Below are 23,805 nucleotides of genomic sequence, written 5' to 3'. Positions count from 1 at the left end.
TTACTGTGAACGAGAAACAGCCAATGCTGGATCTCGACAACCACTGGATGAACCGGATTAAAGGACCCGAGAGCCATGAGGGCACTACGAGAGTCAACAACCACAAAGGAAGACTGACAACGAGAAAGCAGGAGACGAAGAGCATAAAGTTCCGCTGTAAAGATGCTAGTCTCCGGAGGCAAGCGACACATATAAGTGCGATCAGGAAAAACAACAGAGTAGCCAACACCGTCCGCTGACTTAGACCCATCAGTGAAGACAGAAACGGAGCGGGAGTGAGAAGAAAAGTGCTCGAGGAAAAGGCGTTTTAGAACCGTAGGAGGGGTAAAAGCTTTAGTGATACGGGTCAAGGATGTACAAAACTGCGGAAGAGGGACCCTCCATGGGGGCAAAGAAGGAACAACACGAGAAGAAACATCAGAAATACGAACGGAAAGAGAATCCTGTAGGCGAGATAACCGGACAGAAAGAGGGAGGTGGTGAAGAGGAACAGGAACCGCAGGAGGGGTAAAAGTTAAAGCACGACAGAGGCGAGAGGAAGGATGTTGCAAGGACCGCGCAAGATAGCGAAGACAGTAGCGATCACGGCGGTCCTGGAGAGACAGGAAGCCAGTGTCAACATACAAGCTAAGGATGGGAGTCGAACGAAAGGCACCAGAACTGAGGCACAACCCAGTATGGTGCAAAGCATCAAGACGGCGAAGAGTAGAAGGAGAAGCATACGAGTAAGCAGGGCAACCATAATCGAGCTTAGACAGGACGAGAGAGGAATGTAAAGCAAGGAGAGTGCGCCTATCTGCCCCCCAAGAAGTATGGGACAAGACCCGAAGGAGGGTAAGGGCCTTAGAGCACTCAATACGGAGGTAAGAGATATGGGGAGACCAAGACAAACGAGTGTCAAGGAATAACCCCAAAAGCTTCGCGGAATCTTTGTATTCAAGGGGATGACCATAAAGTGACAAAGAGGGACGAAGAACAACCCGTTTCCGCGTAAAAGTCATGGCACAAGTCTTAGAAGTAGAGAACTTGAAGCCATGACCTGTGGCCCAAGACGACACGGCATCAATCGCAAGTTGAAGCCGGCGTTGAAGGAGAGGCGAATCATCACCCTGACAACAAAGGGTAAGATCATCGACATAGAGAGCGGAGAAGACACCAGAAGGAAGAGAGGAAAGAAGACCATTGAGGGCAACCAGAAAAAGAGTAGTGCTCAGAACACTACCCTGGGGCACACCTTCGTATTGCTGAAAAGAGGGAGAGAGCGCGGTACCAAGGCGCACCGAAAGGAACGACGAGAGAGGAAGCTGCGGAGAAAGAGAGGGAGATGACCACGAAGGCCAAAAGAATGAAGTTGAGATAGGATATGATAACGCCAAGTGGTGTCGTAAGCCTTTTCTAGGTCAAAAAGGACGGCAACAACGGAGGTCTTCGCAGCAAAAGAAGTACGAATATAGACCTCCAAGTTCACCAGGACATCTGTCGTGCTGCGGCACTTGCGGAAACCAAATTGAGAAGGGAAGAGGAGGTGATGGTGTTCCAGGAACCACATCAGACGAACGTTAACCATACGTTCAAAGAGTTTGCAGACACAACTTGTGAGAGCAATAGGGCGAAAGTCCTTAGGGGAAGTACCCAGAGACCCCGGTTTGCGAACAGGGAGGACAACGGCATCGAGCCAGTCCTCAGGGACTGACGACGACTCCCAGATCCGATTATACAGACTCAGTAAATACTGAGACGTGCTCGGAGGGAGATGGCGAAGCATCTCATAATGAATACCATCGGAGCCCGCCGCCGTAGAACCGCAGAGGGCCAGGGCAGAACGAAGTTCAGAGAGAGAGAAGGGATCATTATAGGGAAGCTGAAGATGAGTGCAGAAATCTAAAGGACGAGACCCAAGGACAGGTTTACGAAGAAGGAAAGATTGGGGAAGATGAAGACCAGAGCTAACAGAAGAAAAGTGGGAACCCAGTTCGGAAGCGACCTGCAACGGGTCCGCCACAAGAGTATCATGGAGGTGAAGGACCGGTGAAACATCGGGAACGAACTTACCCGCTATCTTGCGGATACGCTTCCAGATCTGGGCCAGAGGGGTTTCGGACGTAATTGTCGAGACATAAGATGCCCAACATTCACGTTTAGCCGTACGGATGGCCCTACGGGCCACCGCACTCGCTTTCCGAAAGAAAAGAAAAGAATCGGTCGTCTGCCTACGGCGGTGCCTCTTCCAGGCTGCACGCTTACAGCGGACAGCCCGAGCACAGTCCGCATTCCACCAGGGAACGCACTTCCGTGGACCCCGAGAGGAAGAGCGAGGAATAGAGCGGAGGGCAGCGTTGAAGACAGTGTCATGAAAAAGGAGGAGAGCGCGAGAGAGGGGCAGAAGGGAGAGGTTAGAGAGAGTAGCAGAAGGGAGAGGTTAGAGAGAGTAGCACTGAGGGAAAATAGGGTCCAGTCCGCCTTAACAAACTGCCACCTAGGGAAAGAGAGGGAAGGGCGAAAAGAGAAAAAGGAAACAAGGATGGGGAAATGATCACTTCCATGGAGGTCATCAAGAACCTGCCACGTGAAATCTAAGTAAAGAGAAGAAGAGCAGAGAGAAAGATCAAGACAAGAAAGGGTGCGAGTCCGAGAGTCCAAATGAGTGGGCTCACCAGAATTCAGAAGAGACAGGGAAGAAGAGAGGAGAAACGGCTCAAGGAGGCGACCCCGGGTATTCGTCAGAACGTCACCCCAAAGAGAATGACGACAATTGAAGTCGCCCAGCAGGAGCACAGGCTCCGGCAAGGAGTCTAGGAGGTGTTTCAAATCAGGGAGAGAGAGCGGGACACTCGGGGGGAGATAAATGGAACAAACTGTGTACCATTTCCCCACAAAGATACGAGCAGCAGAACAATGGAGAGGCAAAGGAAAAAGTAAAGGAACAAAGGGAACATCAGCCCGAATCAAGAGAGCAGAAGAATTAGAAGCCCCAGCAATGGCTGGGGGGGGGGGGGGGGGGAGAGAAAGGAATAGCCACGAAAACGACCAGGACGAGCACCAAGCATTGGCTCCTGGAGACAGACACAAAGGGGCGAAAACCGCGAAATCAGAAGTTGGAGTTCGAGGAAATTGGCGTAATAACCTCGAACGTTCCATTGAAGAATGGACAACGACGAGAAGAGAAAGGACAAAAACAGAGAACAAGGGAGAAACAAAGGCGAAAGAGCAACAGAGCACGTTAAAGAATATCAGGGTCGGGATCAGGGTCAGCAAAGTCAGGGTTAGGGGGCATGGGTAAACTGAGCAAAGACGGAGGGAAGGAAACGGGAGAACAGATCAGAGGCGGGCGGGCAGGGTCCGGAGGAGGAGGAGGAGGAAGAGGAGGAGACAACGGAGAGGAGCAGTCAAGGACAGCAGCAGGAAGAGGGGGAGTAGAAAGAGGGGAGCGCACCCCAGCAAGAGCAGCAACCGAAAGGGAAGCAGGGGCCAAAGAAACCTCCATAGCAGGAACGGGGCGCAAGCACTGAAACGGGAGGGGAAGGAGCAACAGAGCCAGGAGGAGGAGCTGAGGAAGAAAGCGAAGCCTTCTTACCCGCCGGGGAAGAGGAAGGAGAGGAGCCAGGCTTACGCTTCTGACTTAAAGAGACCGGCGTCCCAGCAACTACGTACCGGGCAACGGATTCCAGTGTCTCAACAGGAGAAGCCGAACGAGAGCACACACGACGGCCGTTAGGAGAGCGATGGACATCCGCCCGCACCGACAGGCGGTGGGGAGAGCCGATAGATGGAGGAAGAGGATGGGAAGGAGGATCGGAGGGGGACGAGGAAGAAGACACAAGACACGACAGACCGGGTAGAAGGAAGGGGAACCCCAGACAGAGGACCAGGAGGAGGATCCTTCGGGAGAGAACCCAAAGGGACAGAGGAGGGGGCAGTGGGCGCATCAGGGTCCAAGGCCTGGAAACGGTTGTGAGTCTGAGGAAGGCGGGAAGGACGAGGAGAGGAAGAGCGCAACACGCGAGCATAAGAGATATTAGCACAAGGCGGGAGCCGGCAAACCTGGCGCCTCGCCTCAGGAAAAGATAAACGCTCCCGGTGCTTCAAGTTGAGGACGGCTGCCTCAAGCTTGTAATGGACACACGCACAGGAGAAGGTAGGATGGGCCTCACCGCAGTTGATGCAACGAGCCTGGGGAGAAGCGCACTCCGACTTAGAGTGACCTTCGCCACCACACAAAGGACAGAGAGAGACAGTCCCGGAGCAGCGGAGGGCACCATGCCCAAACCTCCAGCACTTGTTGCAGAGCCGAGGAGAAGGAATGTACTCTTGGACAGAGCACCTGGCACCAGCAAGAATGACAGAGGGTGGAAGGGTCCTACCATCAAAGGTAATCTTCACAACCCGGAGGGGTTGACGGCGACTACCACGAGGGGGACGAGTAAACGTGTCCACCTGGAGAATAGAATGGCCCTGGGCAGCGAGGATATGTCGAATATCGTCGTGGCAGTCGCGCAGGTCCCGAACACCGGTCGCAACATGGGGCGGGAGCAAATTAGTGCCAACACTGGCATTCAACTGAGCATTCTTCGAGACCCGAACGGGGGTCTCGCCAAGGCAGGATAAGGCAGCCAAGCGGGAAGCAGCATCCTGAGAAGGAGCAGCAACGACACGTGTACCGAGACGAGTGGGGTTGAAAGTAATGGAGGCATCCACGGAATCAATGAGATGTCGATGGAGGGAGAAATCGTCAGGAGGCGCAGAATGAAGAGGGAGGAGATCAAAATATTTGGCCCACGAAGCGGGACCAAACAAGGCTTGATAGGTAGCAGAACTGGAAGGAATCGAGCGAGGGCGGCCGTGACGAGGACGGCGGTGAGAACCCCCAGAGAGAGAGGGGTTAAAAGGCGCAGTAGTTACAACTAGAGAAGGAGCCGCGCCAGGGGACGAGGTAGTCACCACTGGGGGCTTGGGGCTCGACCCAACTACAGAGGAGGGAGGGGAGCCAGGGGAAGGAGTCAGAGAGGCCAAAGGAGGAGAAAGGTCGGGGCCCAATGCAGCGGAGGCTACAGAGCCCGGTCTTCCAATACGGACCGACTCGGGGGCTTGGTCGCCCACCCCACGAGCCTGAGAAGGTAAGCCAGAAGCAGCCGAAACAGGGGTTATCATCTTGACGAAAAGAAGAATTCATTCACGAATGTGCCCCCACACCCACCATGGAGCCACAATTAGAGGCAGGACACCCAACAAGAAGCTATCGCCGATCTTGTCGGGGCCTCCTAGGGGTGCGTCGTGAGTATACGCCCCACAAACGCCACCTTAAGAAACCGACAGTCCGTCGAGATCAGGTTCAGTGACGAAGTGGGGATTGACAATAAAAGGTTCCCCTCGCTCTCTACGTCGGGTACTGCAGTTCTACGGGTGCATGAGTATGCCTCCTCAAGCACCCGAGCGTCAAAATAGAAGAAGTCCAAGGGAAGAACCAGAACGAGCAAAAGGTCGGCAGGAAACTGCAAGCAGATAGGAGAAGAGGGGGGAGAAAAACGAAACAGAAGGAAAAGGAAAAAGGTGCCCAGCAGAATTGGAGAGGACGGCAGCAGGAGCACAAGGCTAGAAAAGGACAGAGGACTGTCCCAAGGAGCATCACACTCCGGCAGCCGCCCACGAAGCCCCCACACGGCGACAACGAGCTGAGCGGGGAGGGGGCGTTACTCAAGCAAGTTTTGGCTGCTTTGAGAACTAGTATCTTGACAACTCCTGACATCACGAGCCTTCACTTGAATGTTTAGTAGTCATGGAATTATGGTTCATCGTGCTTGTGCCTATAGAGCAAGCGGTGCATGAAGGGGAGATATCCGCAAGAAGTATTAGCACGTAAAAAGTGCTTACTTCATTGAAGATACTTTTTTTTTTTTTTTTTTTTTTTTTTTACCTGCAGTCTTCCTAAACAAGGAAACGCTAAACAAGTTTAAAAATTTATTTAACTATTTTAGTACTCTTCATACATTAACAAATTTACGTCACTAGTACAAGCATCAAACTGCAACATTAAGATTCCGGTAATCGCCTAAGAATTCTTAAAGCTTCCAATTTTACAAACAAATTTATTCCGATCAGTTTCCGAATGGTTGCGCTCTCACGCGATAGGTAGCCTAGCAGGGCACGGAACACACCCGCAGGAACAGTATCGGCGCCTGGCCAGCTTGTGAGTACATCAGTTAGGACCCGGTAGGGGTGGACAGGTGTGGGGGCGGTGTATCACGTGTAGAACCGTGTTGTGTGTTAGTGTGAGGTGGTGTGAGTGCTGACGGCCGTAGTGTACATGGGAGTAGTAGTGTGCTGAAGATGGTAGAGTGTAGAACTGTGTGTAACGTAGGTGGGTACAGTATAGGAAAGCTCCGTGTACGTGGGTACAGTATAGGAAAGCTCCGTGTACGTGGGTACAGTATAGGAAAGCTCCGTGTAGGTGGGTACAGTATAGGAAAGCTCCGTGTACGTGGGTACAGTATAGGAAAGCTCCGTGTACGTGGGTACAGTATAGGAAAGCTCCGTGTACGTGGGTACAGTATAGGAAAGCTCCGTGTACGTGGGTACAGTATAAATTGGCGCCGTGTAGGTGGGCGTGGTATAAGTTGGCTCCGTGTAGGTGGGATTGGTATAAGTTGACTCCGTGTAGGTAGGCTTGGTATAAGTTGGCTCCGTGTAGGTGGGATTGGTATAAGTTGGCTCCGTGTAGGTAGGCTTGGTATAAGTTGGCGCCTTGTAGGTGGGTGTAGTATAAGTTGGCGCCTTGTAGGTGGGTGTAGTATAAATTGACACAGTGTAGGTGGGTGTAGTATAAGTTGGCTCCGTGTAGGTAGGCTTGGTATAAGTTGGCGCCTTGTAGGTGGGTGTAGTATAAGTTGGCTCCGTGTAGGTGGGATTGGTATAAGTTGGCTCCGTGTAGGTGGGATTGGTATAAGTTGGCTCCGTGTAGGTGGGATTGGTATAAGTTGGCTCCGTGTAGGTAGGCTTGGTATAAGTTGGCTCCGTGTAGGTGGGATTGGTATAAGTTGGCTCCGTGTAGGTAGGCTTGGTATAAGTTGGCGCCTTGTAGGTGGGTGTAGTATAAGTTGGCGCCTTGTAGGTGGGTGTAGTATAAGTTGGCTCCGTGTAGGTGGGCTTGGTATGAGTTGGCTCCGTGTAGGTGGGATTGGTATAAGTTGGCTCCGTGTAGGTGGGATTGGTATAAGTTGGCTCCGTGTAGGTGGGATTGGTATAAGTTGGCTCCGTGTAGGTGGGATTGGTATAAGTTGGCTCCGTGTAGGTGGGTGTAGTATAAGTTGGCGCCTTGTAGGTGGGTGTAGTATAAGTTGGCACAGTGTAGGTGGGCTTGGTATAAGTTGGCTCCGTGTAGGTGGGTGTAGTATAAGTTGGCGCCTTGTAGGTGGGTGTAGTATAAGTTGGCACAGTGTAGGTGGGCTTGGTATAAGTTGGCTCCGTGTAGGTGGGCTTGGTATAAGTTGGCTCCGTGTAGGTGGGCTTGGTATAAGTTGGCTCCGTGTAGGTGGGATTGGTATAAGTTGGCTCCGTGTAGTTAGGCTTGGTATAAGTTGGCTCCGTGTAGGTGGGATTGGTATAAGTTGGCACAGTGTAGGTGGGCTTGGTATAAGTTGGCTCCGTGTAGGTAGGCTTGGTATAAGTTGGCGCCTTGTAGGTGGGTGTAGTATAAGTTGGCGCCTTGTAGGTGGGTGTAGTATAAGTTGGAACAGTGTAGGTGGGCTTGGTATAAGTTGGCTCCGTGTAGGTGGGCTTGGTATAAGTTGGCGCCTTGTAGGTGGGTGTAGTATAAGTTGGCACAGTGTAGGTGGGCTTGGTATAAGTTGGCTCCGTGTAGGTGGGCTTGGTATAAGTTGGCGCCTTGTAGGTGGGTGTAGTATAAGTTGGCACAGTGTAGGTGGGTGTAGTATAAGTTGGCACAGTGTAGGTGGGTGTAGTATAAGTTGGCACAGTGTAGGTGGGTGTAGTATAAGTTGGCACAGTGTAGGTGGGTGTAGTATAAGTTGGCACAGTGTAGGTGGGTGTAGTATAAGTTGGCACAGTGTAGGTGGGTGTAGTATAAGTTGGCACAGTGTAGGTAGGCTTGGTATAAGTTGGCGCCTTGTAGGTGGGTGTAGTATAAGTTGGCGCAGTGTAGGTAGGCTTAGTATAGGATGGCGCAGTGTAGGTGGGCTTAGTATAGGATGGCGCAGTGTAGGCGGGTGTAGTGTGCACTGTACTGGTGGGTGTAGTGGAGAAGAGCTTAGTCACGCGCGGGGTGTAGGTGGCGGTGTCACAGGGTGTGAAGGTACAGATGGAGCCGCCACGGACACACTCACACCAGTTACACTTGTCTACCATCCACATGGACCCGTCCGTGCACGAGTCCACCCCAACCTCCGGTACGTAACCTGTAGGAGAAGCGTTTACAATTTAATAATTGTAATGTTGCAAAACTTTTCAAAAACCTTGTTGACGCAAGCGTTAACAAAGTGTCTGGCACAGTCAGAAAAGCAACTTTAATGCCAAGGGGAAAAAGGGGAGGGGGGGGGGTGTAAGATCTTGGCGCAGCCGGATCCCCCCCCCCCCCCCTTAAAAAAAAAAAAAAAAAAAACTTGCGATTGCTAGTTTTGAAAGTGGTTACAGTAGTAGTTTAATAATCTATATATGAACAAGTACTTTTAAAGTGTTGCAAAAGTAATTCCAGATTAAAACTTACCGAAGTAATGACAACTTGTCATGATTATTCAACTTTTGCGCAAGAAAAAAAATGTCAAAAGAACTTGCCTTCTCCACAGTTTATTAGTGTGCACACAACTGCATTGGAATATGAAGCGGTGACGCAGCTGCAGGTGTTGCAGTCCTCCTGCCAGCGTGACCCTGGCACGCAGGAGCCGGTAGTCGCCGGAGGAACGGGGCTGGGAACCCAGGAATCTGAAGAAATGTAAAGGAATTACAATTATGCCACAGCCTACATCTTAAAGGCCGCGTGTACACTAATCTGCACTACCTGGAGACATTTCCCCCCCCCCCCCGTCAGTGTGGGTGCACCGTGTTACTTCAAGATAACCCACAAATCTGGTTGTTCGTTCACATTAAGCAGCAAACATATATAATCACTAGTATCTAGGAACATTTAGCAGGCCGGTAAGCAGAAAGGCTACCAATGTAGAAATGTGTACTATGGCCAGCTACTATGATACTATGCCAGCTAAGCAGTGTCGACAATAGCAAGCACGGGGCTCGTAAAGGGAATAAATTTCATCTCTGCTCTTTTATGGCCATCGAACCTTGTCACACAAACTACTTCCCCCCGCGAGGCGGCGGCGTGTTGTACCAACCTTCTGCCCGATTGTCCAAGTTACAGTTAAAGGCTATCGTTACATCTGCGATAAACAAACACCACAGCTCCAGCCCAGGAACACTCCGTCATTAGGGTTACCAAGGTTTTTTTTTTTTTAATTTCTATGTTAAGCATTTTTTGGCTGGCACGTTCTTTCGTCCACGTGTAGTAAAATAGAAATTGCCAGCTTGTACAAGTATAGAAGTTTCAACTTTCAGGGAGGATAAAATTATGTAGACGTTAGCATAGTTCTAGAAATCTAAAGCCTCGTCAAAAATCTAGTATAATAATTATATTCCCTAGCGTAGGTTATCAGTATGCATTAATTTTAGAATTGCTAAAAAAAATTCTTACAACTTTTATCGAAGCTAAGAGGCTGAACTAAAGTATGAACCATCATTGCCAGAATTAAAGCCAAATATCCAATAATAAATGTAAACTTACCCAGTGTCCTGGCGAGAATGAGTTTAGTCTGCTGGAGGATAATCTGGAGCTGGAGCAGCCAGTCTGCCAGCTCCCTCTCCGTGGCTCCTGCTCCCCGCATCATGCACACGTCCCACGCACACGTCTCTAAGGAACCTCTTGTCAATTCTTGCTGCAAGATACCACCTTACACCCACATTCTTCCCTTTGTTACTTTACAAATAAAATTGTATCTAGAAAGGAAAGAAGTTTTAGGAAGCAATGCTAAAATTACTAGTTTACAAGTTACCAACTCTCTGCCAGAATGTCTGCCAAAGTTCGCGCAGATTCTACCTAAATTCGGGTACTCTGGTTCACAAGAGCATATTAAAAAGGTTTACATATAGAGTTTATAGACCAAGCAGGTCGAGGGGGGGGGGTGTTAGCTGGGACCTACCCGCGTGAGACTGCAGGTCTTTGTCCCTGCCGATGATTGGATGGAGCAACCTGCGGCACAAGACCACGTCCTGTAGCAAAGGAGACTTGCAGGGGTTCAGCTGCGTCAGGAGGAAAAAGATTAAAGTTTAACAGTCTTGTCAGGCATTCAAGTCAAGATATTTTAAAGTTGACAACTTCACAGTATGTGGGAATAAGTTTGAAACAAGCTTATTAGATTTTCCAAGGCTTTATATTTATGAACGAATTGTCAGATTCATTGTGATCTAATTCCATAATTAACTACAGTAAATATTAACCAAATATTTCCCTAAATTAGATATTTTGGTATAAAAGGCATTTAAAAAAAAATTGTCACTAGAATTCACGATAGATTTAGGCTACTTACTGCAGTTTCTTTTTCACAGCCCACACACTGGAAACACCTACGATCCGTTTGATCTTTCGTCTGAAATTAAAGGTCTGAAATTAAAGGTCTGAAAGTTTAAAAAACCACCCGATTAATGCGTCAAGCTCCACATTTAAATCTTTCTAAACTGGCAAAATCTGAAGCCAAATTAACTTTAGCATTGTAAGCCACTTTACAAATTCATGGCACAAGCTATTCAATACATGCTATCCAAGTATATCAGGAGAATGAAGGCGCAAGCGGCTCACCCTCCACGACTCTGGGAACGCCAGAGGCCAGGACTGGAGAGTGTGGACGACGTTGTTCCTGCTGGTGAAGTCATCGTCCGTGTAGAAGTTGTAGTGACCACACAGACCGTCCAGATGGTTGGTGTGGCTGGGATACGCCCACACGTCCAGCCGCTGACTACAGTGTTGCAGCTGCAATCAATAGTTAATATATTTTAGTACTTTAAACTATGGAACACTGAACATGTTTGTACAGTCACTTTTGAGACCTAATGACATACCGCGATCTTGGAGGAGCCGAGCAGGTAGATGCAGCCTCCGTCCCTCCAGGCCAGTACTGGGTGTGCACCAGCAGAAGACACTACTGCGTGAGCTCCGCTGGCCGGTACAGTGTACAGGTCCCCGTTCACCGTTATCTGTAAACATTGTTGAATTATGATTTTAATTTAAGCTGGGCATTTGTTAAAGTATAATCTTTAAAGTTTCAGCATTAGTTTATTTAAGCCTTAACTTACATCAAACACTGATCCAGAGTCCAGAGTGATAACAGTGTGAGGATTGTCCCTGAAGGTGGTGCGGGAGAGGCAGGACGCGTGCCCATTACACTGATCAAAGTCACTAAAGACCCCAACTTCAGGCGTGTAGGTCAGGTCACTCTGGGCTACAGAGTAGTTGCAGACGCCGTGCCAGTCGAAGCGGTGTCCGTCGAAGGTCTTTATATGGGGATCATTGTAAATGTAGCAATTCCTACCTGCAATACAATTTCCATGAATATACAGCAAGTAATTTTATATATTTTTCTACATAACGGTATTTGATTGCACCGAAGCTAGTTTCCTTTAGCAAGTGTATCTTAACTTACAGCAATCTTCAATAGTTGGAGTCGGGGTCCAGACACCCTTCACACAAGTAAGGGGGATGCATTGAGCGAGCAGTTTAGAACCGTCCTGGTACATCAGGCCGTCAAACTCGCAGCCTGAAGAGAAGAAGGTCAGTGTCAAGTAAACCATTATAAGACGCCAAGTATTAAAATATCAAGTTACAACCTGCAGACTTGCAGAGCAAGGAACTATCAGTGTACAAAAGGTACAGTTTTAAACCAACCAATAATGGTTTGGGACGAAGGAAAATTACAACCCAAATTAGAAGACACAGCAATAGCACAATACTTACAATGAGTGTCTCCTGGGTTGCCGGCGTCGTGACGCTGAACGAGACCATTCCGACAGACCAAGGAGAGGCAGCAGCTGGGCATGGAGAGGACCACCTCCCCGTGCTTTACTCTGGCGTCCCCGAAGCAACACCCGCTCCCGGCCTCTTCCCTAGTAGCTGTGACAAGACATTTTAAGGCGAAAAATTTAATTAATCTGGAGCATCAGACATTTATGCAATCACTGCAGAAATAAATGTAACTGAAAACCTAGAGTAACTTTAGTGAACTGAAATGCTAAGAATTCTTATTGCTGTACAAGAAAGATTACGTTTAAGATTTCATACAAGACCGACTGCAATAATTTGACTTACTTGCGGTAGGAGAGACCAAGAGAGTCAACAGGACGCAGGCCAGGAGGCTGACGCCACCAGTTGCTGGGGTCACAGTCTTGTGCTATAGAAGAAGTGGTTATTAATGAGAGACATCGAGTAGTCAAAAATTTTGAGTGGGGCTCACGAAGAACAGATACAAATTTAGAGATTCATTACAAGCGGGGACAGTTATCCAAGTCGGACATTATACAACTTTCAAATATTAGTATTAACCAACGGTCAAAAACTTTTGATGCGAATGTTTCTAGAAACTTTGTGAAAGTTTATGGGGGGGGGAAAGGGGGGGGGGGAGAGAGAGAGAGAGACAGAGACAGAGACAGAGACAGAGACAGAGACAGAGACAGAGACAGAGACAGAGACAGAGACAGAGACAGAGACAGAGACAGAGACAGAGACAGAGACAGAGACAGAGACAGAGACAGAGACAGAGACAGAGACAGAGACAGAGACAGAGACAGAGACAGAGACAGAGACAGAGACAGAGACAGAGACAGAGACAGAGACAGAGACAGAGACAGAGACAGAGACAGAGACAGAGACAGAGACAGAGACAGAGACAGAGACAGAGACACAGAGACACAGAGACACAGAGACACAGAGACACAGAGACACAGAGACACAGAGACACAGAGACACAGAGACACAGAGACACAGAGACACAGAGACACAGAGACACAGAGACACAGAGACACAGAGACACAGAGACACAGAGACACAGAGACACAGAGACACAGAGACACAGAGACACAGAGACACAGAGACACAGAGACACAGAGACACAGAGACACAGAGACACAGAGACACAGAGACACAGAGACACAGAGACACAGAGACACAGAGACACAGAGACACAGAGACACAGAGACACAGAGACACAGAGACACAGAGACACAGAGACACAGAGACACAGAGACACAGAGACACAGAGACACAGAGACACAGAGACACAGAGACACAGAGACACAGAGACACAGAGACACAGAGACACAGAGACACAGAGACACAGAGACACAGAGACACAGAGACACAGAGACACAGAGACACAGAGACACAGAGACACAGAGACACAGAGACACAGAGACACAGAGACACAGAGACACAGAGACACAGAGACACAGAGACACAGAGACACAGAGACACAGAGACACAGAGACACAGAGAGACACAGAGAGACACAGAGACACACAGAGAGACACAGAGAGACACAGAGAGACACAGAGAGACACAGAGAGACACAGAGAGACACAGAGAGACACAGAGAGACACAGAGACACAGAGACACAGAGACACAGAGACACAGAGACACAGAGACACAGAGACACAGAGACACAGAGACACAGAGACACAGAGACACAGAGACACAGAGACACAGAGACACAGAGACACAGAGACACAGAGACACAGAGACACAGAGACACAGAGACACAGAGACACAGAGACACAGAGACACAGAGACACAGAGACACAGAGACACAGAGACACAGAGACACAGAGACACAGAGACACAGAGACACAGAGACACAGAGACACAGAGACACAGAGACACAGAGACACAGAGACACAGAGACACAGAGACACAGAGACACAGAGACACAGAGACACAGAGACACAGAGACACAGAGACACAGAGACACAGAGACACAGAGACACAGAGAGACAGAGAGACAGAGAGACAGAGAGACAGAGAGACAGAGAGACAGAGAGACAGAGAGACAGAGAGACAGAGAGACAGAGAGACAGAGAGACAGAGAGACAGAGAGACAGAGAGACAGAGAGACAGAGAGACAGAGAGACAGAGACACAGAGAGACAGAGACACAGAGAGACACAGAGACACAGAGACACAGAGACACAGAGACACAGAGACACAGAGACACAGAGACACAGAGACACAGAGACACAGAGACACAGAGACACAGAGACACAGAGACACAGAGACACAGAGACACAGAGACACAGAGACACAGAGACACAGACACAGAGACACAGAGAGACAGAGAGACAGAGAGACAGAGAGACAGAGAGACAGAGAGACAGAGAGACAGAGACACAGAGACACAGAGACACAGAGAGACAGAGAGACAGAGAGACAGAGAGACAGAGAGACAGAGAGACAGAGAGACAGAGAGACAGAGAGACAGAGAGACAGAGAGACAGAGAGACAGAGAGACAGAGAGACAGAGAGACAGAGAGACAGAGAGACAGAGAGACAGAGAGACAGAGAGACAGAGAGACAGAGAGACAGAGACAGAGACAGAGACAGAGACAGAGAAAAAAAAAAAAAAAAAAAAAGGGGGGGGGGGGGGTTAGAGGTCAGATTACTGTCCAATGCAAGTAATTAAGACTTTCGCATTCTTGGCGCCGACAAACGATAAGACATCTCCCACCTTGCCAGTGGGAGACCAACATGCGTTAACAATAAGAAAAACAAGACTAGTTAATTTCGGTTAATGTACTAGTGACAAAAAAATAGTATTCAAGACGAAGACTGTAGTGCAACCGATAGTCATTTAAAAAAACTTTAGCCAACCAAGCCATTCAACCATCTCTACCTTTTCTTGTGTCTAGAGCCAAGTATATCAATTCCCTAGATTCTTACAACTTCAGCTAGGTTGTCAAGTTTAATGCAGTCCAGATCAAGAAATGCAGCATCTTACGTCGAAGGTCTCCATCAATTTAAATTTCAAACTTAAAATCATATGAATTTTGTTTTTGGGCGTAAAAAAAAAAAAAAAAAAAAAAAAAAAAAAAAAAAAAAAAAAAAAAAAAAAAAAAAGGCCAAGTTAACCATACAATGGATAGTTGTAAAAGCACCAACCCAACAACAGGATCCTGTTAAAGTAATTATTCTTATTACTCTAATAAACAAATTAACCAAAATTAATTACAAATTATTAATTAAAATTTAAACTAATTAAATACCGCATAACATACCATACTGAAGCCTCTTTAAAACACCACCAACACAAGACACTACTGACGTATGGTCCCTAAACGTCTCGTCAGTGCCTCACACGCTGCACTACTGCTAGTCACTCTTCCAATACTTCACGAAAACAACTGTTTGAAGCCCTCTGAATCCCAACCCGTCCTCGACTCAAGTCCATTACATCCACTGGTCGACCCCACAGACGTATTCATCAATTTTTACATGCTGTTCATTCAAAACGGGAATGTTCTCAAACATAAATTAATATTATAATATATTAGCTTATTGTACATATATAGGCATAGTTTAGGTTAGGTGTTTAGGTTCTGTTGGCGATTATTTGTATTTGTAGTACGTGGGTGAAGCATTTACAGCGTTGTGGTTTGAACAAAATTCGTCAGTGAAGCACTTGTTCCGGAAGTGTTCAAACGAAATCAGTTGTGAGTCGTGTGTAAACCGTTTTTCATTCATAAACAGGGGAGTTTGGCGGATACATGGAATTACTTTTGGGGGTCTTTGTTTGGGGGACGGGCTGCGTGATAACGTTGAAACACTTCTCGAACAGTGCCTTGCTCACTTCCTGTGTTCGAATCACACCTGTGTAAGTACTCACCCACGATAACAATACAAACAATTACCAACAACATCTGAATACCAGACGTAACCCAATTTAGGCCAAACTATACAGCAAACTCTAAAATTTAATAATGTTAATTAATATAAGAAAATACTGATTATGAATACAGAGCACGTAATTTTTTTTAGATACGCCGGTCGTATCTAAAATCGGCTCTATCAGGGAGCCGGTCGGCCGAGCGGACAGCACGCTGGACTTGTGATCCTGTGGTCCTGGGTTCGATCCCGGGCGCCGGCGAGAAACAATGGACAGAGTTTCTTTCACCCTATGCCCCTGTTACCTAGCAGTAAAATAGGTACCTGGGTGTTAGTCAGCTGTCACGGGCTGCTTCCTGGGGGTGGAGGCCTGGTCGAGGACCGGGCCGCGGGGACACTAAAGCCCCGAAATCATCTCAAGATAACCTCAAGATAACGCCTCAGGCGGCAACTTGGACGGTCCTGGCCTGAGGACGGGTACGGGCTCACGTACTACAATTATAAATGATTGCCAAAAGAAGATAATCATTTAAACTAACCTCTCCTAGCCCTAACTATACAACAAATTATAATACACAGTAATATTAATTCATACTCGAGAAATATTTTTTTTTTTAGTTACACTGAAAAAAATTGAAGGCGACTTTGGGGCCGGCCGCAGCTTGAACGAGCCTGGCCTGAGGACAGGTTGGCAAATACTTAAACCAAGTGTAAATAAAAATATTTGGCAACTGTAACAAGACATTTAACTTACCCTAGGGCCAAATTTCCCCCAAACTATTCCATGTAATACACTTCATTTATGAGAAAAAATATATAATTATTTACAAAATATAATAAATATTTATTAACCATCTTGGGAAATGCTTTTACGAATGCGCCTTTGGAGACGGCCCAATTACACACAAGTGGGATTCGAACCCACGGCCATGGAACATCCCGCTCCCCACCACTACATCACCACTATTTACACGTACCAGTTCATGAAGAACAAAACGTCCGCGAGAACCATTTTCTTCTAATTCAGATACAAGTCGAAGGGGGAACGTTTGTAAGTTTGTACTCACCTAGTTGTGTTTCCGGGGGTTGAGTTCTGGCTCTTTGGTCCCGCCTCTCAACTGTCAATCAACTGGAGTACAGGTTCCTGAGCCTACTGGGCTCTATCATATCTACATTTGAAACTGTGTATGGAGTCAGCCTCCACCACATCACTTCCTAGTGCATTCCATTTGTTAACTACCCTAACACTGAACAAATTCTTTCTAACGTCTCTGTGGCTCATGTGGGTACTAAGTTTCCACCTGTGTCCCCTTGATCGTGTTCCCCCCATGCTAAAGAGTTTGTCTTTGTCCACCCTGTATCCACCCTAAACATATTGTGTTTACACATCCCGTGAAGCCGTCGATGTGGAAAGACTCAATAATTCGGTATATAATAATATGTTTCACCCCCGTGTTCTCCCACGGGGACAGGAAGCCTGGTACAATTATCAACGTCCTCCTCTGGCAACTGATTACTTTCATCACGATGCAACGTATGTTAGTTACCTTACTCCTGGGTACCTATTTACTGCTAGGTTAAGACGCATCATATTAAGGAGACAATGGCCAACTGTCTCATGTTATACATACTGACACGTGATACATATCAACGCGTGATACCTGTTGACACGTGATACATACTTTCATGATACATATACACGTTATACATACTAGTAGACACGCATGATACTGATAAGTGACACGTGTCATATGTGTCATATAAGTGGGTTGACAGCGAAGGTTCACGAGAATAAAATATTCTAATTTGAAAGCTTTTCCGTACCTATGTATACAACAAAAAAACAATGTCTGCCACACAGTTAAATTGACTTCCTCTTCCAATTCAAATCGGTGTTTTATTTTTGGCTTCTGACGCTCCAGATTCCAATAACTACGAGCGAGTGGTGTCGAGACGCTTCGAATCCCAGACGTGGTGGTGAAGGGCGTGCCCACACCGCCTCAGTTGTCAACCAGGTCCGGCAGCAGCAGGAGTCACCACTACTGCTTTTGGGGTTTTCGTCTACTGGTGCTGAAAACATTTAAGTGCGTAGAACGTTCTTTGTTTAGTTATGGATTCTATGAAAACGATAAATTTAAGTCCTCTTATGTTTTATATTTCATCAAAAGTTGATTTTTTATATTGTACTCGATAATTCCATTAATTCCGACACTTCAAATTTGTAACTGCGAACACAATATTATTCCAGAGTGTGGATAATGCCTGTGTGGGCCGTGTATAGTTGGCTCCTGCTAGCTGTGCTTCACCTGTCTACTAAAGGTACCAATTTTTAACTAGCTTAAATTATTAATTGGCTTAAATTAAAGTACTGGAATTGAATGTTATCGCTAAAATATCTATTGAAGTAATCAGTTGTCATAATTTCTCATTCTCCAGGACTGTCTGTAAATGTTTCAAGCGGCGGCAGGTGTTGCTATGGTGAACGCCGCGTCCAGCACGGTGAGGTGGTCCTCAGTCTCCCTGACTGTTGCCTCACCCTTGTCTGCCTCAACGGTCATATTGAACGCAAATATGTAGGCGGTCCTGGGGAGTCACACTGTGAGTACATTACTCGTGAAGTTAGTTTGGGTACTTTATTAGTAGTTACAATGTACTTAAATTAGTGGTGTTTAAGTATTAGACGGCAAAGTCTACTAATATCGGCACAAAGCAGTTTAAAGATTACCAAATAGTGTAGACATGTATCAGACTGGACTTTAAAAATTTCTTCTACCCTTCCTATTGTACGAGTGGGGCCCCCTTTAAAAATAAAAATTTAGCACAATTGCATTGTGGTAATTACTTAATGTCAATTAAATTGTATTTGACATATGGTGGACTTTAAGGTTGTCCAGCATCCTGGTACTCAAACACTGGTTGAAAAAGGCTGTTCCAAACAAGACTTTCTAAATTTTAGTGTCTAGTAAAGACACTAAATTTTGGTGATACCAAGTCGTTTCTCTTACGAAAATATGCATATCAAATGAGCTTCATCCCCCAGGTTGTGAATTTGAAGGTCTAATGTATGTAGACGGCTCTAAGCTGTCGGCTCACTGCATCCCCCTACAGTGTGCAAAGGGTGTCTGGACCCCGACACAACACATTGAAGACTGCTGTAAGTACCATTTTTGACTACTTTGCATAAGTATCAGACTGTTACAGAAGTGGCAAATTCCATTTGGTTTAATTTTCATGACTAAAACTAATTGTGCTTGCAGGTAAACATTGCTACCTGTACAATGACCCTCACATAGAAACCTTCGACCAGTTCAGATACGACTGGCACGGTATCTGCAACTATTCTGTAGCCCAGAGTGACCTGACCTACACGCCTGAAGTTGGGGTCTTTAGTGACTTTGATCAGTGTAATGGGCACGCGTCCTGCCTCTCCCGCACCACCTTCAGGGACAATCCTCACACTGTTATCACTCTGGACTCTGGATCAGTGTTTGATGTAAGTTAAGGCTTAAATAAACTAATGCTGAAACTAGTTGAATAACTCTACTAAATGCCCAGCTTAAATGAAAATCTTAATTTTGCAATGATTACAGATAACGGTGAACGGGGACCTGTACACTGTACCGGCCAGCGGAGCTCACGCAGTAGTGTCCTCTGCTGGTGCACACCCAGTACTGGCCTGGAGGGATGGAGGCTGCATCTACCTGCTCGGCTCCTCTAAGATCGTGGTATGCTTTTTCCAAAGTATTTTGTGGTGACTACTGTAACCTTGTAAGTGTAGGGGGATGGTAATGAATGTAATGCACTTGTAAACTGCCAAAAGTCGATAAAATTTTAAATGATCCAGCTCCAGCACTGTCGTCACCGGCTGGATGTGTGGGCGTATCCCAGTCATATAAACCACCTGGACGGCCTATGTGGACACTTCAACTTCTACAAGAACGACGACTTTACGGACAGAGACCAGCGCATCCACGCACTAAACTTCTGGCCCTTGGCTTTCCCAGAGTCCTGGAGGGTCGGTGTTCTCTACGCTTTGGTTTAAAGAATTTTTATTTTGATCTGGATGCTTTCCTAAAGCATTTTACTTGGATAAATTATTCGGTATATAAATTTGTATTAGTTTTCTTACTGAATTTATAGGTTACGTATCTCTTAACCTGCAGACAAAAGATCAAACGGATCGTACGTGCTACAAATGTCTAGATTGCCAGAACGAGACTGCAGTAAGTGCATCACTGTTTTGTCTAATGGTCATTGATGAGAATTAAACCTAAAGTTTTGTATAGTTTCTGGCTTTGCAAGATTAAATTTTCTCAGAGTGACGGCTTTAGATTTTATTTGTTTAAAGTTACACCATAACTTGGCTGAACAGGCCATGGTAATAGAGCAATTTTACCTAAAGATTGTTCAATAAAATAGTTTAAGGGTACCGCGAATAGGAACATAGTTTTTAATGTTGGCATGAGAATCTTTAACTATTTGTACTCTAGAAAAGTTCACAAATTATTGCACAATTTAAAGTTCAAATCTTTGCCCCTTCCAAATAAGTTTATTGAATATTGTTAAATCTCTTAATGGTTCTAAGTTTCGTGCACTTCAGTAAACTATAAATATAACAATTCTGGATTAACGTAAATTTTGAGCAGGTGGACCCGTGTGAGGCTACTCCACTACAGCAGCGGGCAGACTCTGCCTTGTGTCGTAGGCTGCTGCACCCAATTATTGGCAAGGACCTGGACCTCCAGACTCACGTCGGTACGTCCCGGGGGTGTATTTACTACTTGGGAGGAAAATGTAGTGTCTAAAATATAACTACTCATTCTTAACTGGACGGGTTGTCGGTCTAGAAAGATGCGGGAATCTTTTTTTTTTTTTTTTTTTTTTTTTTATCTTGAGGCCTTGTAAAGACGTAGAAAGATTGTAGTATAAATATGGCACGTCTGTACTTTCGTGGCTAGTAATACTATACCGAAACTGAACCAACTTAAAATTTTGCAGACTGTAAAACAAAGATGGCAGTAACCTTGGTAAACTTGTGAACCTCTAGTCTTAGCACTGTCAAATTTGTTAAAGTTTGCTCGCCATACTGTCTCCAGCATGCTGCACTATTCAGGGCTTCTAAACCCCCTGTGCACAAGGGTGGGGGGAAGTGTATGTACCTTACATGTAGATGGCTGGAACACTTATAGTGGCTACTTTTATAAGTGAAATTTATAAAATTGACTTGTATAAATGTATTTAGTTCAAAGATGCTATGTCACAAGGCTCTTAATGCGAGAGATTGAGTGATTTCAAAGTATAAAAGTTAACGAAACAATGTTTTAAGTACGGACGAACAAGGGTTGAAATAATTTTAGGACAGTCTCCGCGTCCGTATTTAAAGTAGCCTATTGTACTAAATTAATGTAGTCTTCTCTTCTAGCGAGAAAAGACTGGTACAGTGTAACGCTCAGTACTCTTAAAATTAAGAGGCTAATTTATCTAAAAATTTAATAACTTGGAGAGCCTGAATAATTTTATATTGAAAGACTGGTACCGGAAGTTTTAAGGTTCCTTACAGAGACGTGTGCGTGGGACGTGTGCATGATGCGGGGAGCAAGAGCCACGGAGAGGGAGCTGGCAGACTGGCTGCTCCAGCTCCAGATTATCCTCCAGCAGACTAAACTCATCCTCGCCAGGACACTTGGTAAGTCTGGCCTAATATTGTCTATAGAAATTGTAATGAAAGGTAGGAGCCTAACATTGGTTCAAAGATTGGCGTCAAAGCTAGTTAGTATTGCTAAAGCTAATTACCAATAATGTTAACTTACTCTAGTAACTTTAGTTTCTAAAATACCTACTTCATACATTTCACTGAAATATATATTCGTCCAGTCTAAACTAAACTAATTCGTAATAAGTATTCTAGAGACTATTTCCAGATGGGTGGGAGGCGAGGCCTACGCCCGTGGTGGGGTCGTGTGAGCACGGCTCCCGCTGGCTGGACAAGTGCAACTGGTGTTCGTGCTCAGACACGGGCGTGGCGGGCTGCACCAGGAAGGCCTGTGTAGACGGTACCTACTCTTCCTACTTCCGGTTAATGTGTAGAACGTATAAACTTTAACTTGTCGCAACGCGGCTGGTTGCACTATAATAAAGTTTACACGAAGTGGTGGAAACTTTACTAATTTTTTTTCTTATCTCTCCTGACTTAGATTACGAGCCGAAGCTTGGGAGTGAAGTATGCATCAACGGCTCCCGGTGGATGAAAGACGCTTGCAACTGGTGTGAGTGCGTCCGGGGCGGCGCCATCTGCACCTTCACGCCCTGCAGTGAGTACACACCTTGGATACTCTTAGACTTTCTAGTATAAATGCATTAGCTTGGCTCGGTGTAGCCAACTAACTTAAAACATGGCTTAGTCTAATGGATTTTGTAATTAAAGTAAAATCCCGAAGTTTCTCGCCGAGAATTTAAATTAAATTTGTACTTTCAAAATTAAACTTCAAAAGTACTATTTCCAGTGCAGTAATTTTTAAATTGCTCATTTTCAGACATCTTGGATTGTCCCTTGATAAAGTGCGGAGGGTCGTGTACACCAGGCAAAGATCCACTGACTGGTTGTCCCACGTGTAACTGCACAACCACTGAACCCAGTCGAACACGTACCGCCCCGCAGAGCACAACGTGTCCTCCTCTCGCTTGTCCTGACTATTGTAGAGTGGTCACAGACGTCCACGCAAGCTGTCCCACCTGCAGTTGTAACTGTCCTGTAGACCCCAGCACAGGGAGGCCGCCGTGTCCACTAAACTGTGGCATTATTTATACGTTTGATGAAGCGGGATGTGAAGTGTGCGTGTGCGATCCCGAGAACCCTGGCAACCCTCTCGTGGATTATGGCAAGGAGCTATTGGCACCAGAGCCAGCGTGCCCGACGGATCCCACCACAGGCTGGCCGCTCTGCCCTGAAGGCTGTGATGTTAAGTACCAGGAAAATGTCGACACTGGTTGTAAAGAATGCGTTTGTTATTAATAATCTCTATCCCTCTCATTGCTCCAAACTTAAGGGATGGCGTTTGTAATATTTGGTGTGTAAAAGACATTAACATTTCCTGGAATCTGAAGCACTGGTATTAATTACGTCTAGGACTGAAAATAGGAACCATCATTGGTCCAAATATTCAAACCCGAAACGCTAATTCTGCGTTGTCAAAATTGGTATATCGTATCCTGGAATATAATACAACAATTATATATATATATAGAATGTAGTGGGGCTTCGGGCAGGGTTTCCTGAGCTGACAATGAATCGGCCCAGTAATTGATAAATGTGCCTCAATAACTCGCTTGTTTAATTGGCTTTTGATGATGAAGTGATGGTTGCGTGTTTTGACGAGTTACAACAAAAAACTGACGCTATAATTGCGTTTCTTGCATAATTGTTTTTTGTGCTGGATCAAAATGTAGCTGGGAGTGTTTCATGGTTCTGAACTTGTAAACATTTTCTCATCGTGCTGAGATCTGAAGACTTTTATTGTTTAAGTTATTAAAAAAAATGTATGAAACCATAATAAATATTAAAAATTCAAAAGGTAATTTTTATAAGTTCATTTTTTCAAGCCTTTAAGCATAGAGCAGAGCCAGAAGTTGCTAAAATTTGTCCTGATTTTGATGGAATCAGTCTGCCGTTTAGAGATTATTTACGTTTGACTGGTGGCTCCCTCTAGTGCCTCCCTCCCTGTGGTGAGTGGGCTCGCGTACACCTCCCTGGGAACGGTGAGAGTGGTTGTTGATTTGGGGGCGACGACGATCGTGGGATCGGATGCGCCCCGGCGTACCCGTGTACGGTCAATTGCAAAGCCCGGAAAGGTGAAACTCTAAGCCAAATCGCGAAAAAAAGACGCCAA

General features: G+C 46.2%; 2 protein-coding genes across 2 annotated transcripts; one reads left to right on the top strand and one right to left on the bottom strand.

The window, feature by feature from the left end:
• Positions 1–5,942: 5,942 nt before the first annotated feature.
• Positions 5,943–15,465, bottom strand: LOC138369284 (adhesive plaque matrix protein-like). Its single transcript, XM_069332349.1, has 12 exons — positions 15,313–15,465; positions 12,359–12,440; positions 12,008–12,163; positions 11,697–11,810; positions 11,350–11,585; positions 11,116–11,250; positions 10,856–11,026; positions 10,587–10,646; positions 10,200–10,299; positions 9,785–9,910; positions 8,785–8,931; positions 5,943–8,408 (listed from the first exon to the last, which is right to left on the bottom strand). The coding sequence occupies exons 1-12, from the start codon at positions 15,313–15,315 to the stop codon at positions 6,262–6,264; spliced, it is 3,477 nt and encodes a 1,158-aa protein (XP_069188450.1). The 5' UTR covers positions 15,316–15,465; the 3' UTR covers positions 5,943–6,261.
• Positions 15,466–17,860: 2,395 nt separating this feature from the next.
• Positions 17,861–23,489, top strand: LOC138369286 (mucin-5B-like). The gene is made up of 13 exons (XM_069332353.1): positions 17,861–18,003; positions 18,168–18,238; positions 18,356–18,517; positions 18,960–19,073; positions 19,177–19,412; positions 19,510–19,644; positions 19,764–19,934; positions 20,083–20,142; positions 20,566–20,674; positions 21,480–21,605; positions 21,841–21,972; positions 22,114–22,230; positions 22,453–23,489. The coding sequence occupies exons 2-13, from the start codon at positions 18,178–18,180 to the stop codon at positions 22,929–22,931; spliced, it is 1,902 nt and encodes a 633-aa protein (XP_069188454.1). The 5' UTR covers positions 17,861–18,003; positions 18,168–18,177; the 3' UTR covers positions 22,932–23,489.
• Positions 23,490–23,805: the final 316 nt, after the last annotated feature.

This window comes from Procambarus clarkii, chromosome 27, assembly GCF_040958095.1.
Source record: "Procambarus clarkii isolate CNS0578487 chromosome 27, FALCON_Pclarkii_2.0, whole genome shotgun sequence".
In the NCBI taxonomy this organism is placed as follows: Eukaryota; Metazoa; Arthropoda; class Malacostraca; order Decapoda; family Cambaridae; genus Procambarus; species Procambarus clarkii.
The sequence above is the reverse complement of the archived record's forward strand: the minus strand, read 5'-3'. Positions and strand labels throughout refer to the sequence as shown.

Bases quoted from the DNA above. Each gene is read 5' to 3' on its own strand.
- LOC138369284 (XM_069332349.1), bottom strand. The intron at 11,027-11,115 runs GTATGTCATTAG...TATTGATTGCAG, and splicing joins TCGGCTCCTCCAAGATCGCG to CTGCAACACTGTAGTCAGCG. The intron at 8,409-8,784 runs GCAAGTTCTTTT...CTTCTCCTACAG, and splicing joins ACTAATAAACTGTGGAGAAG to GTTACGTACCGGAGGTTGGG.
- LOC138369286 (XM_069332353.1), top strand. From the start codon at position 18,178: ATGCCTGTGTGGGCCGTGTATAGTTGGCTCCTGCTAGCTGTGCTTCAC. The intron at 19,074-19,176 runs GTAAGTACCATT...TTGTGCTTGCAG, and splicing joins ACAACACATTGAAGACTGCT to GTAAACATTGCTACCTGTAC. The intron at 19,645-19,763 runs GTATGCTTTTTC...TAAATGATCCAG, and splicing joins TCGGCTCCTCTAAGATCGTG to CTCCAGCACTGTCGTCACCG.